The sequence below is a fragment of the Schistosoma mansoni genome (assembly GCF_000237925.1).
Source record: "Schistosoma mansoni, WGS project CABG00000000 data, supercontig 0194, strain Puerto Rico, whole genome shotgun sequence".
Taxonomy (NCBI): domain Eukaryota; kingdom Metazoa; phylum Platyhelminthes; class Trematoda; order Strigeidida; family Schistosomatidae; genus Schistosoma; species Schistosoma mansoni.
In genome coordinates, this window is record NW_017386072.1 from 61,121 (window position 1) to 77,151 (window position 16,031).

Below are 16,031 nucleotides of genomic sequence, written 5' to 3' on the forward strand. Positions count from 1 at the left end.
TCTACAATGGAAGAAGATGGGATGTACACTGACACTAGTTTACAAGTAATCAAAAAGTTTTCAAGGTGATGACTTATTGGTATCTATAGTTATCATGAAAACCATTAGAAGTGATCAACTTGTTAGAAATATAGCAGTTCCAGTTTCACTATCTTTAGTTTCAGTGTTAAAGTATACAGGATCTAGCCACAAAAAGGCCTGTATATAATGAGAAAGGGTGAATCTCATAAACTCAGTCCTAATAGCTAGAGGAATGAAGGAAAAAACGCATGAAGTAGTCAGACAAGTATCGAAATGTTTTGAACAAGCCTAGAAAGGCTTCATAAACCCAATCTCCCTATTTTGCAAATGTTAAATCTCAAACTTAGATTCTTAGTATATACTAAGAAGCAGGAGATCTGAAATAACACAAAAGTTAGGACTAGTAAATGCCTCTGAAGTAAGGACGCGGTGTACTTGCACAACAGATATATTTTTAAAAGTGAAAGACGTGGTTCGAGTACAAAGAGGGAAACTTATTACAAAATAGTTTTATTCATAGTTCTGCAGGTTCAGATCGCGTGGGGCTTGCTCCTTTTCTCCTAATATGTTTACACATTTGTAATTACACACTTGACGCCGTTGATCGTGAGGTTCTATGGCAGTGTTTGTCACTGAAAGGAGTACCAAAGAAGTACATTAACCTCATCAAGGCTCTCTACTCGAACACAACTGGTCGAGTTAGAGCCTATGGCGAACTGTCATCAGAATTGGTTACCTCAAGTGGTGTTCGTCAGGGCTGTCCACTCTCCCCATTCTTGTTTAACTTTGTCGTTGACATGCTTTTAGAGATATCACTTTCATCATCTCAATCTCCTGGAGTTGAACTTTTACCAGGAGGCTCACTCGTTGACTTAGAATACGCCGACGACATAGTTTTATTCGGTGAAGACGCTGACAAAATGCAGTCTTCTGACCACTATAAGCAACAATGCAGGCATGTTCGGGATGCGATTCTCTCCCTCGAAGTGCAAAATGTTACTTCAGGATTGGGTTGCATCGACACCTGAACTAATGATAGGGAGTGAAGTAGTTGAGCGTGTTGACCGCTTCACTTATCTTGGGAGTCTCATCAGCCCTTGTGGTCTGGTGTGTGACGAAATCTCAGCACGGATACAGAAGGCTCGTCTAGCTTTCGCCAACTTGCGCCATTTATGGCGTAGGCGAGATATCCGTCTAGCAACAAAAGGACGGGTTTACTGTGCAGCAGTCCGTTCCGTCCTACTTTATGGTAGTGAAACATGGCCGATAAGAGTAGAGGATATTCGTAGGCTACTAGTGTTCGATCATAGGTGTCTTCGACGCATTGCTCGTATATCCTGGGACCACCGGGTAAGTAATGCAGTTGTTAGGAAACGGGTACTAGGTAAGGACGGCAAATCGATTGATGAAGTAGTGAAACTTCATCAGTTGAGATGGTTGGGACGCGTGCTACGTATGCCCAACCACCGACTGCCCCGATGTGCAATGCTTTATGGTGTAGGAGCAGGTTGGAAGAAAGCTAGGGGCGGCCAGACCAAAACGTGGCATAAATCCATGAAGTCGCTGACAAGTGGACTGAGCCATGTTGGTAGGTGTAGACTACCTGGTTGGGATTCGCGAGATGATAGCAACCGATGGTTAGAGACCTTGAATGACATGGCTCAAAATCGTTTGCAATGGCGAAGGTGCATCCACTCTTTGTGTTCTGCCAAATCCTAATATTCTGAATTCCTCATGTCCCTATCCCTTTTCTCTTTCCAAATTTATTTCACCGTATTATACTCCTTCAATAACATCTTCAAACCCATATCTTTCACATAATACTTATACTCTTCTACTTCTACCAATATGGGATTTGAATCGACAACTTCATCTCTGTGCTAATGTGGTATGGCAACTCGAACTGATGTACGTACGTACGAAGTTCTACGTTGTAACTGACTGACTTGGAAGCCAATGCTTCCGAGACCTGTGTGGGTAGAACGTATGTCTCCAAAAACACCTTAAATGTGTGTTACACGAATGCCCGTAGTCTTCGGAATAAGATGTCTGAACTAAGTTTGATGGTAGACGAATTAAATTCGGATATAATTGTTATCACCGAAACTTGGCTCACTGTAGATATAGACTGTTCTCCAGTCATTTCAGGCTACATCTGTATCAGAAGTGATAGAGTTAGAAGTCGCAAGGGAGGAGGCATAATATTATATGTTAGGGATCACTTCCGCATAAACTCGATCATATCGGAGGCGCATGTAAGTGGTACGTGTGAGGTAGTATGTTGTACAATTAGGTCTAGAAACGGGTTAGTGACGATAGGAGGAATATTTCGTAGTCCGTGTTGTCTCGCTGACGACTTTATCCTAAGACACGTCTGTTCTTGGAGTAAAGCAGAATGTTGTCTCATCGTTGGAGACTTCAATGCACCCCATATAAACTGGATAGAGCTCACAGCTCCAGGTGGGGGTTTCGATAGCGTCCTTCTGTCATCAATTATTCAATGTGCACTTGTACAATGTATCGTTAAGCCGACGCATATAGACTTGGAACATAATCCGTCATTGATAGACCTTGTCCTCACACACCACTGTGAAGATATCGTCGACATTCAACACCTTCCCCCACTGGTGAATAGTGACCATGTCGTACTTTCCTTTAAGTTCCGGATACATGGTATAGAATTTGCATCTGCTCCACCCCGTCCTAATATATGGAGGGCTAATATTCCGGCAATAAGGGACTATGCTATCTCAATTGACTGGTCGGTCGATGCTGATGGATCGATTGATGATGCATGGAATAGGTTTAAGTCTACGTTCGAATCCGTAACTCAACCGTTTATCCCATGGTCAGCACGTAAGCTATCATATTGCCCCCCATGGATTAATAAGGAAACCCGGAAGCTGTTGAAGCGTAGGAAACACTTCTGGGACTTATTCTTGTCAACAGAACAGGCATCATTTAAGTGCGAATATAAAAAAATCCGGAATATATGTAAAAAGACCATAGCTAAATCTCGCACGGCTTACGAACGACAGTTGGCATACGATAGCCGTACCTGTCCGAAGCGACTGTTTTCTTATGTTAAAAGGCGGACGAAACGTAGTGATGGTATCCCCTCATCACTGTTAAGCGAAAATTCAGCTTTATTGGCTGAATCTGATCTAGCGAAAGCGGAGACATTTGCTAACTATTTCAGTGAAGTCTACTCTACGTGTAGTGTTACAACTACTTGTCCCGTTGACAATGAGATACCAGCCATAGGACCTTTGCACGTGACAGAGGATATTGTTCTTCCTTTGATAACTAACCTAAAACCTTGTAAGATACCGGGCCCCGATGGGTTACACCCACGTTTGCTGTCGTCGCTTGCGGACATTATCTCAAGACCGCTCACGATGCTCTTCAACATATCCCTTTCACAGGCTCAACTACCTAGAGACTGGAAAGACGCCATAGTTAGTCCTAGATTTAAGGATGGTCAGAGACGGATAGTATCTAACTACCGGCCTGTTAGCCTGACCAGTATGGTAGTTAAGTTACTTGAAAAATTAATTCGGGCTAAGCTACTGAGTCACATAGATTCGTACAATCTGTTAACTCCCGAGCAACATGGGTTTCGTAACAAGCATTCATGCTTGACTAACTTACTCATTGCGAGAGAGGATTGGACAGCTGCCCTAGACAACGGCCTGTCTGTCGACGTGATATTCATAGATTTTAGCAAAGCGTTTGATAAGGTTTCACACTTAGGTCTTATGCAAAAGCTCTCGAGCTTTGGTATAACAGGTGCTATACAGGAATGGATAGGAAGCTTCTTATGTGACCGCAGACAGAGAGTGAGAGTCAATGGAACTCTATCCGAATGGAAACCGGTCAAAAGTGATGTACCCCAAGGCACCATCTTGGGCCCTTTACTTTTCCTTCTGTATATTAATGAACTACCTTTATTACTTAAGTCGTCGACGTTATTGTTTGCGGATGATGTTAAAATCTGGAGAACAATAAGAAATGAGACTGATCGTTGTTATCTGCAAGCAGATTTGGACGAATTAGTTAGGTGGGCTCATGATTGGGGCCTGGAAGTTAATTCCAGGAAGAGCGTGTTCATGCACATCGGGCACGATATTAGTTACCATTATACTATTAATGGTACATCTCTGCCACGCGTTCAAGAGCACAAAGACTTAGGAGTAATTATAAGTCACGACTTAAAAACTACTACGCACTGCAATGCGGTTGCTTCCAAAGGCTATCGCGCGCTATGGTCGCTTCGCAGAGCATTTAAATGCTTCGACGAGGATATGTTTCGAATTTTATATCCCACCTATGTAAGGCCACACTTAGAATACTGTATCCAAGCAGCTAGCCCTTGTCTGATAAAGGATACTAAATCGCTTGAGCGTGTCCAGCGTGTAGGGACAAAATTAGTTAAGGGTCTTTCTAAACTCCCTTACGGTGAGCGTTTAAAACGTATAAACCTTTTCCCCTTATCTTATCGTAGGGCGCGAGGTGACCTTATACTGGCATTTCGTATCTTTAATTATGATCTAGGTGTTAATATGTCTTATCTTTTTGCTCCCTCCAGCACTAATAATCTCCGGGATCATAGCAAGAAGGTTCTGAAACCGCGATCTAATAAACTAAAGGTGGGGTCCCGTTTTTCTCGTCGAGTGGTCAATGACTGGAACGCTTTACCAGAACAAGTGGTATCAGCACCATCAGTGAACATTTTCAAAAAGAAGCTGGACCTTCACTGGAAGGAAATCTGTCAGGATTAACACAGGTTCATCAACCTACTATCCTTATTACTGAAGACTGACTGACTTATCGAGATGAATCTACGGGCGATTGAAACAGGAGACGGCTTTGTGGGATTAATTTTCCGCCGTCCCTTTGAATTTGATTTATGTCTTATGCACGTTCCGACATTTCTTCGGATTAGGTACGGTACACTTTCGATCCGACGTTCCATAACACCTGGTTCCCACTTCCTATCACCTTGATACGATTTGACAAGTACCCTTTCACCCACCTGGAAGCTACGAGTGACTATACGATACTCTTTTGTGAGTTTATTTGTCTACGGGTGGCAACATTCTGTTAGAGACTGTCCGAATTTCCTTCCGAATATAAACTCAGCTAATGGCTTTCCTTCTGGTACTGCCGGATTAGGGGTAACTCTGCAAAACATGTGGTGGATCCCAGCAAAAGAGCTTCGTCAAGATATAATAATACGCACAGTTACTAACAATACACCAAAAGATTTAACATTAAAAACCTAAGCGTATATCTATGAGTAACGCAAAAGGTAACAAATTACAGATAAAATATAAAAAGGTATGTTGAGCAACAAAATGGTAACAGTGTTATGAAATGAATGTTACTTGTAAGCTGCTTTCTGAGATAAAAACCACAAATAAGTTCACTTAGTTAACAAAGGTTCCTCTGAACGTGATGGCACCAACAACAAACTGAAGATCTTCAGTCAGATCTTCGAAGATTAAATCCGGTAGTATTATTTAGTAATGATCCACGCCAAAGCTCCAACGTAGTGCGGGAAGGCCTAGAGGATGTTATAATACTATTATAATCTTCAATCAAAGGCCGTGGCCATTAAAGCAAAAGAATAGACGCCGGACTCAACGTTTATTTTTCAAGAATCGCGGCAGTGAAGTATTATTATGTATAACCAAACAAATATATTCGTTTTTTCACCATTAATACAGAAAAACAAAAGATATTGAATGTAAAATGGCCACATATAAAGTCCAGCAAAAAAGAAAAATATGTGATCTTTATTTCGTTGCTACAAAAAATTGCTGAGTATAAATTTCACAATAGACATTAGGAACTAAGTGATCAATTGTTCTTGGATATCCAACCTCTCCGTTTGACCAGAGCTCTTTTTATCGTATCCACAAATCTTTCTGCTTGCTCATTCGACTGAGGATCTCTGGAACCTAAAAACAAGCAAGAAATTCTGACACTCTTTTTACTGTACTCTCTGACGTCGTTTTTGGCATGTTATATACTTGCGATCATTTTGTCAAAGCATCAACAACAACCAAATAATTCCTCCCTTGTTTCCGAACGGTGAAATCAGCGTGTATTCTATGCAAAGGTTCGTCCTGTTTTGGCCATGTTTGTATCCCTGCTTTAGTCAGATTCTTTGAGGCTTCTAGACAGGACCAACAACTGCGACATTTTTGTTCTATATCATAGTCCATTGACGACCAATATGTGTAGCCTCGAGCTGGTGACTTCATTAACTTATCCCCAGGTGCTTGCTGTGGAACTGCTTAAGGACTTATTGTCGAAGATCTCTGAGGATAACAATACGATGGCCAAACATGATGCAGGAATCAACAACTGTCAATGAATCTCACCGACGAAAGTATCACAAGAGCTCTTCATGTAGTTTAGATGAAGGCCATTTTTTGAGTATACAGAAGCGAACAATCTTCAACGCATTATCCTTCTCACTAGCTTCTTTAACGGCTTCATATGTGGATGGCAGTCCGGAAACTGCGTCTGCCAACACTGTGTGAACCTCAGCCTCAACGTCTACGGCAGCTATAATCACCTCCTCTTGTTTTTTTTAGGGAGCCATTTAAACTTGAGAGGGCATTTGTATGTCCAAAATACGTTGTTGGTTGATACTTTTTCTTGAAATCATAGTCCAGAAGTGTAGTTGCCCGTCGCTGTAGATGGTTCGCTGTATATGCAGGGATACCTTTCTTGGATCCCAAAACTGTCAATAGCAGTTAATAGTCTTTTAGCAAGGTAAACTGTCTTCTAAATATCATCTTATGGAACTCTTTTAAAGAGAATATAATGGAGAGGGCTTCTTTATCTATATGACTGTAGTTCCTTTCTGTCGTAGTCAGCGATGGTGCAGCGTGAGTGATTACCTTCTCAGATCCGCCAGAGTAGGTACGTGAAATCACCACTCCGATTCCGTGGTTTAACGCACCCGCTGAGACCACCATTGGAAGATCTGGTTCATGGTGTGTAGGCAGAAGGTTTGCTGACAGCAGTCGTTCTAGCTTTAGGAATGCTTATTGGAATTCCGCTGATGACACCCATTTGGCACCCCTTTTCAGTAAGTCAATAAAAAGAGCACGGAGGCTATGCAGATCCGGAGGAAAAACACCATAATGACTAACCATTCTCAAGAAAAAACGTAAAGTTGATACATTAGTCGGTTGAGGGATGGACTTGATAGCCTCGATATTTTCAGGATCAGGTTTTCTTCCTTTTTTTATAGATTGTGAATCCCAAATAGCGGACTTGTCCCATGCAGAAATCACATTTTTCAGCACGTAATCTGAACCTATAATCTGCTATGCTTCTGAGAACCGTATCCGCCTTCTTCTGTAAGTCAACATAGTCTGTACCCATGATTAGTATTTAATCGAGATAGGCCGTCATACCAGGAACATCTTGTATCATAGTATCCATAACTTGTTAGAAGATAGAAGGGGCAGTCTTTACTCCAAACGGAAGTCTGACATATCGGAGCAACCCTGTATGAGAGCTTGTTGTCAAGTAATGCCTGCACCCTTCGGCTACTGGAATCTGTAGATAAGTTCAGATAGGTCAAGTTCTGCAAAATACTCCCCCACCATCAGTTTCACAAGTGAGTCTTCTGGTAACGGTAAAGGTTACTGATGGTCTTCAAGTGGTTCCTTTAATCCAGTCGAATAATCTGTGCATCGCCGGATACTTCCATTTGGGCTTTTTAACAATCACTATTCATGGCTGCCCTTACGATCCTTAACCGTCAAAATTGCCGCTGTAATCATGTTGATTACTGGCGGGTGACTGGCCGACGTCTTAGGCTTCGACAACCTAGGTTTCTTCGTTGGAACAACCACTGGAGTGCTGACCGACCCTGTAATTCAACTTGCCACACGGAAAAATTCTCTGGTTCTACAATTCCACTTCTTTGCAGGCTATATAACTCTCGTTCAACAATAAGTAACGCTGTATAAGGTACGGGTCTTTGAAGTCGAAAGACGGGAGTAGCTCCAGGTTTGAGTGTTAACAATGTCTTGGCCCCTGTAAATTCTCCCGATTCTTCTTTAAACACGTTGTGGTGCCTTTGCAACACGGCATTTTTCTGGTTCCACTTTAAGGGTTTTGTCAGTTCTAATTCGTCTGCATATGTTGCTAATAGTATGGTCTGATAGTTTAAGTGTCTCTATAAGATCTAACTCAAAACGTAGAGTGATGGATACTTAGTGAGGTATACTGTTACATTTGTTGTTACGGTATCTTTAGAAACAGTGCAGGGTACTTTCCCAACATTATTTAACGTCCCACTAGATGCCCTGTATGCCAGTTGTGTTTTTGGATGCATTATGGGTCTCCCAATCTTCCTCCAAACTCCTTGGTCGATTAGAATAATATCAGATGCTGTGTCATGTTAAAGGCGAGCACGCTGTTTATCAATGTCCAAGGTTGCATGTTTTCTTCGGCGGTGAACTCGTGCTCAGTTATTTGGTACCAATATTTTGTTAATTAATACACCAGATCTGTATTTCTTGAAGTAGGATTTCAAGAGATATCGTTTATGTACTTTTTTCAGCAGCTTTTTTCTTTATGGTCCTTACGACGACTTTTTCTGCAAGAATATTCATTATTTGGGCAGAACCTCTTATAATACCAACCTTCACACGACCAGCATGGAGGTGAGGGCTGTTTGTCTGTGCACGATATATTTATTGGGCACAAATCTATTTTTCGCTTACGACATGAACGTGTGACAACAGGCTATTATTTTCGACTATGGAAATATCGTGTTTCAAGTTTACCTAACTTTGAAACTGTGGAGATAGACTTAATAAACCTATTTTGAAAATAGTTTTGATAGCTTTTGCATTTATTTTGTTAATTTTCTCAATCTGCACATTTATCACCAAACGATTGTACTTGCTGTTTTAGTGTATGACCTTGAACACTTCCTTCCGTCTTTGAATTCCACATAATAATAATAATTTATTCTCAAATAACAGATTGTTACGTGAGGCATGCCGGTTTACAGGAAAGATCAAATTGTTACAGAGGTTACAATTTTCACTGTAGAAAATTACTCAGTTGGGTTGATATTTTATAAGATATGAATGTAAATGGATTTCGTAAGAAACATGTTGTCGATATCACAATTGGCTCACTTTATGAAGGCAGCGTTGCAACATACAGCTGATGGTCGAGAATAAATACATGAGAAGTTAGGGGCTTTTAGAAGATTCAACTTTATATCCCTCCGGAATATCTGAGGCTTTAATAATGGCGCGGGACGAAGTCACCCGTTCCATATCTGTTTTTGGTGAGGTATCTCCAGGGGGCTGAAAAAGGTGCGAGAAAAAGGAAGGACGAAAATCAAAGCACACAATATTCATGGAGGAATAGTTAAGGTATGATCATTTAGTCTATTTGTCTGTTATTAAGGTACTTATTAAGCAAGAGCATACTAATGTGTTAAAGAAAATAATTGTGAACAAGGTATGAGCGGATAAGGAACTGTATAAATGAAGGTAGTTCAGGAAAAAGCTGAAAGTATGGAATTATGTGTAATTATAAGATATAGTGCTAAAAACAGTATTCTGATATACAAATGGCTATCTCCCTTCTTTTCGAAGCTATTTGAACCCTTTTTTAAATATTTTGGGGTATGGAGTAGGCATCCTTTTTAGCGAATAATCGAGTTTGCTTGTAATAGGAAACCAATTAGGCATTTTAAACACGATTTATAGAGGTATTTTGTATAAATAAGTTCGCATCAATACCGTTGGTTGGTGACACCCTACTTGACATAAGGAGCCGTAATTTAACATGTTCTGTCCGACAGACACGAGTGGGTGGAAGTTATCTCCCCACCATCATGTTTACTGGTCAGTAACGCCACCTTCCCTCCTTTTATGATGTTCAGCTCTCTTGCGTTTGTGGTCAGTATGAATATTGCTTTGATCAAGGCCCATAGTTGGAATACACCATCTCGACTAGTCCCATGTCACAAGCAAATCGGATGGTAAAAGCATTTGTATTATGTGTTAGACATCCATTTAATATATCATACCGCTATGAAGATAATTAATGGTAAAAGTTATAAGAGACATGTCAGATTATATGTGGTGAAGAGATGGTAAGGACTAGTATCAAACCAGAAGATATGAAAGAGTAGATTGTAAAATTTTCATGGTAAGAAAAATAAAACAATGAGCAACTCACAAGAATTTAGGACATTTGAGCTTTTTATAAACGGCCTTAGTTGGTCAACATCTATAAGATTAATGAGTTATCTGTCTACTTGTAATAAGAAAAATAAAATTAAAAGAACATGACACTTAGGGAGAATAATGTGGTTTTAATCATTAGAGAGATTGGGAATCTGAAAGTGAGGGTTAGGAACAGGAGGCCTTAAATTATAATCAATAAATTGGGGGGGGATAAAGCATGTGTTCTGTAATTTGGTTTTATTCATACTAATGACAATAGGGTTCGTTATATTCTTGTTCAGTCTAGGTATTAGGCGGTCCATAATAAAGTGCCTCATTGGTGGGCGAGAGTTCAAGGAATAGTTGGTGAAGCTCTTTAGGGTCTAGTGACAGGGTTATTAGTCTTTTAAATTAGGTAAAAGTATCACAGTGCCAAGTTTTCTTAAGAGTATTCTGACCCTGGAGGCGTCATCAAGTTTTCTGGGGGTCGACCTTGAAAAACTCTTCGCACTTCTTGAACCAGGTTTCAAAAGTATTTCCAACCGAACTATTGAAATTAAATTCATGGATAGAATTATTAGTGTGGTCGACATGCGATTTGAAGGGATCATTTGTAACCCCTTGTTGATTTAGGTTCATTTGTTGGGTTAGAGTCTCCATAATATGAATCTGAAACTGTTCGAAACATTTTTCTTGACGCTCATGCAAGGCTTCAAAATGTTCAAAGTAAATGACATCTTGATAAGATAACCCCGTCGACAGCTGTTAAATCTCGAACTTAGATTCGTATAACTTGAACACTCAAACGCTAGAACCTTCATAAGTCACGAATGAGAGGACAAAAGAGAAGTGGAAGGAGTGTTATTCCAAACAGTGCCGATTATGATACAAAACTACCAGATTGCACCGTGCGGCCGTTCTGTCATTTTATGGAAATCCTCGGCAGTGCGCATCCATGACTCCGCACATGCGATTTGAACACAGGATCTTCTGTTGTGTACACAAACGCCAAACTCTAGACCACTGTACGGATATCCAATGGTGTAATGCCCAACTTCAACCAATTCACCATACTGAGTCCCATGCTAAGACGAAACGTCCGTCCAATACTTCCAGGATTACAATGGTGGTTTAAAATTGATCGGTTCATGATATCAGTTAGGACTCAAGAATCTCCACAACTCTATCTGGATAATTATCATGTACTCTAGATAAACTTAATTTTTTTCTACTCAAATGCCATCGCCAGTGGATTACAACCGTGTCTGCCGGGAAGCAGTTACTCACTGAAGACGATGGTGGGTGGTCACGCAAGATCGTCGACTGGTTAAAGTTGGACATTAACACTGTTCGATATCAGTTCAGTGGTCTAGAGGTAAGCTTTTGTGCACATAAGCTAAGGTCCTGTGCTCAAATCCCATGTGCGGAGTCATGGATGCGCACTGCTGAGGAGTTCCATTCTAGGACGAAACGCCTTGAGTGCCTGACACACCTCATCAGTCATAGTTGTTCAGTGCATATCGGCCATATAGACTTCTCTAAGGGCAGATCACTGCATCCTGCTCCAGAAGCTAAATTCAGTGAGTAAAGACGGGTTTCAGGTGACATGACTAAATAATAATCAAACGGGGAATTATGGGTTATCAGATTTTGAACGACTCTGAGGTTTTTGTTTTCACTGGCAAGTGAAGTGAAACAAGGTTCGAAACCTAGACTGCTCTTCATAAGGAACACTAGTAATTCGACCAAACGCCTCTTTACGTGGACGACTTTCAGAGATCTGCTAGCGCAGCTACTTCCTTCAAGATGACTGACGTACGATACTAGACCATACTGTCAAAATATTTTTCTTCCGAAATTGTAAATGAAGAACACTAGTGAAGAGTATAACTGATATTACATCCACCACGCGATTCTTAATAGATTCCAGCATCATACTTCCCATCACCGAAAGGAACTCCATGTGTCTCTTCCAATTAGCAGCCAGTGGCCAGTAGAGCATTCTCCTTCTTGCGGTTTGTTTCTAGAAAATTGATTAGAATGGCTTCAGAAGTTTTCAAAACTCTCTCCACTGTTTACCCAAAACTTCATATGGAAAACATCCTGCACAATGTCCTTTTACCTGAAGAAGGACGTGGCTCTAATAGACTGTGTTCAAATATGAGCATCGAATAGGGGACTTCAACTAAACAACAAATTCAACTGAGCTCCGAAGCTATTAGCACGAAGTCAGAACAGTTTGGAAGAATCTAAAGCATATGATCATAATGTAGCACACTGCTTGTAATTCTCTCTATTCGAATAGACCCTCAATACTTTTCAGCAATAACCCAAACTTACAAGAACATCCACTCATCCATAAGTGAAATAAAACATTTTGTTACATTTAGAAATTGGACTGCTTCATTGTCCGTGCGATTGATAGAATTACAGCGACACACGAGTTAAGTAGTTCAAAAGACGAGAAAAGCCAATAAGTTCCTAATAGTAACTTAATAACATTTAAAATGATACAGAAGATACCCGAAAGAGGTATGATTAGGAAGAACGTATGTACAACAATCCTCAACAAACACATTAGAAAGAGATATTATTGGCAATCAAGTAACAATATCCTAGCCAAAGGAGTGTTTGCCAGTTCAGTTTATGGTAGTGAATGAATCAAGTCCCGATATAATTGTTGTCACAGAAACCTCGCCAACCGTAGATATAGACAGTTCTCCTATCACTGCAGGCTACATATGTATCAGAAGTGATGGATCCATAATTCACAAGGGAGGAGACATGACGTTATGTTTTAGGGATCACTTTTGTATACAACCAGTCAACAGGGGGCGAATGTTGGTCGTACGTGTGAGGCAGCATGTTGTGAAATTAAGTCTAGAAAGGGGTTAGTGACTATAGTAGGAATATGCCGTAGTCTACGTTGTCTTGCTGGCGACTTTATCTTAAGACACATCTGTTCTTGGAATAGGGCGCACTGCATACCAACTGGATAGAACTTACGGCATTAGGTGGGGTGGTTCGTTTGCGACCTTCTATCAACCATTATTCAGTGTGCACTTATACAATGTATCGGAAAACCGACACACATTATCTTGGGACGTGATTCATTGTTGGTGAAACTTGTGTTAACACACCACAGTGACAATATTATTAACATTCAGCACCTTACACCACTAGGTAATAGTGATCACGTTGCACTTTACTTCGGGTTTCAGACACACGGTATACAACATGTATCTGCTCCACCCGTCCCAATATCTGGCGAGCTGATATTCTGGCAATCAGAGACAGTACAATCTCGACAGACTGGTCGGTCGATGCGGGTGGATCGAACGAAGACGAATTGAATAAGTTTAAGGCTACGTTCCAGTACGTAACATCACCGTTTACCCTATGATCAAAAGTTAAGCTATCACATAGCACTTCATGGATTAATAAGGAAACCCGAAAGCTGTCGAAGTGTAGGAAACACTTCTGGGACTTATTTTCGTCATGGGATACAAATCCTTTAAGTGTGAATACCGAAAAATTGGGAATATATGTAAAAACACCATAGCTAGATGCCGTACTATTTACGAAAGACATTTCACATATGTTAGCCGCATTTTCCGGAATGACTGTTTTCGTACGTTAATTGGGGAACAAAATATAGTGATGACAGCCCCCCATTAATGTTACACGAAAATTCAGATTTACTAGCTGGATCAGATCTGGCAAAATCTGAGACTATCAAAATATTTTAGCGAAGTTCACCCTATATGTATTGTTAAAAAAATTCTTGTCGTAATCACACCAAGATACCAGCCATAGGACCTGTACATGTGACCGATGAAACTGTTCTTCTATTGATCACTGACATCAAACATTGTAGGATAATGGGGCCCTGATAAGTTAAATCCACGACCGCTGTCATCGTTTGAGGACATTATTTCGAGACCATTCGCGACACTCTTCAACATGTCCCTTCCACTCACTCGACTCCCTAGAGATTGGAAAGATGCTATAGTCAGTCCTATATTTAAGGATATTCAGAAACAGATCGCATCTACTTATCGACCTGTCAGTCTAATCAGCATAGTCATTAAGTACTTAAAAAGATAATTAAGGTTAGGGTACTATGTCACATAGATTCGTAAACTCACGAGCAAATCGGGTTACGGAACAGGCACTCATCTTTGAATATTTCTGGAGGAAGAGGATTGTACAGCAGCCTTAGATAACGGCCCGTCTGTCAACGTGATATTTGTAGACTTGAGCAAAGCGTTTGAGAAAATTTCACGCTTAGGTTCAATGAAGAAGCTCTTGAGCATCGGTGTAGTAGGTGTTGTACAGGAATGGATAGGAAACCTCCCACTTGGCTGCAGACAGAGACTAAGGGTCAATGGAAGGCTATCTGAATGGGAGCCGATCAAAAGTAGCGTATCCCAAGGCATCATCTCATGTCATCTACTTTTCCTTCTCTACGCCAATTAATTGTCACTACTGACTGAGTCGTCGACATAATTGTTTTCAGATGACGTCAATATCTGAAGAACAATAAGAACCGAGGCTCGTCATTTTGGTCTACAGGCTGACATAGACAAATTATTTAGATGGGTTCGATGTTGGGGCTTGGAATTTAATTCTTGGATGGATGTGCTCTTGCACATCGGACACGGTAACAGTTGCCAGTATAGTGTTGATGGTACATCTCTTCTATGCGTGCGGGAACATAAAGACTTAGAGATAATAGTAAGTCACGACTTGAAAGCAACTACTCATCGCAACACCGCAGTTACCAAAGGGTTTCGCGCTATATGGTCACATCACCGAGAACTCAAATGCTTTGACAAGCAGATATGTCAAACACTGTTTACCACCTGTGAAGACCACACATAGAGCACTGTACCCAAGCAACTAAATCATGTTCTATTAAAAATACTAACTCACTTGAACGTGTGGAAACAAAATTAGTGGAGGGTCTTTCTAAACTCCTTCACGATGAGCGCTTATGAACCTTTTCGCCTTGCCGTATAGTAGGATGCGAGATGACTTTATATTGGCATTTCGTATCCTTAATTGCCATTTGGGTGCTGATGTGTCTTATTATCTTGCTCTCACCAGAATTATTATTCTCAGAGGTCATAGCAAGTAGGTTCACAAACCGCGGCCTAATAAACCTAAAGTGGTTTTCCGTTGTTCTCATCGAGTGGTCGATGACTGAAACGCCTAACCCGAACAATTGGTATCAGCCCCATCATTGAACATTTTCAAGGAGAAGTTGGACTTTCACTGGATGGCAAACTGTCATACAAGTCCGTCAACTTACTATCCTTATTACTGAAGAAGTGGAACATATTAGGGAGAAAACTAAAGACATATAATGGACAACTGGTAAATTGTATTTTAAATACAGGAGTCTCCCTCAAATAACTTGAGTTTGTACAATGAACACCTATATACGAAACTAACTTGTTTATCTATTCCAGTGAAGTAACTTCTGTCATCACATAGCAACACAGTTTTGAGTTGTGTGCAAATATGAGTAGGATAAAATATGCAACAGATGTTGAGAAATCAGTCATAACAAATAATTTTGAAGCGCGTGGCTGGACAGTTGTGCATCCTGATGAGGACTGGAATATTTTCTGGGCTTCTGTTCAAAGTATACGCATGCTCTTTAACAATGACACATCATATAGATTATCAGATAACCAGGTTTTTTCGATATTAAATTGCGCTAACTAGTTTAGATTGTAAACCACTTCCCAAACCATTTTGAACTTACCAGAAAAGATCTGA

The 16,031-nt window shown here is 40.5% G+C and overlaps 1 protein-coding gene across 1 annotated transcript in view; it reads left to right on the plus strand.

Annotated features, from left to right (window-relative positions):
• Window positions 1–6: 6 nt before the first annotated feature.
• Smp_043910 (tubulin tyrosine ligase-related) overlaps window positions 7–16,031 on the plus strand; it is a gene marked incomplete at both ends in the record, with an annotated part of 20,144 nt that continues 4,119 nt past the window's right edge. Inside the window, one exon of the mRNA XM_018793898.1 lies at window positions 7–45. Within this exon, the coding sequence (XP_018647096.1) occupies window positions 7–45 (39 nt within the window). The remainder of the gene's footprint in view (window positions 46–16,031) is intronic.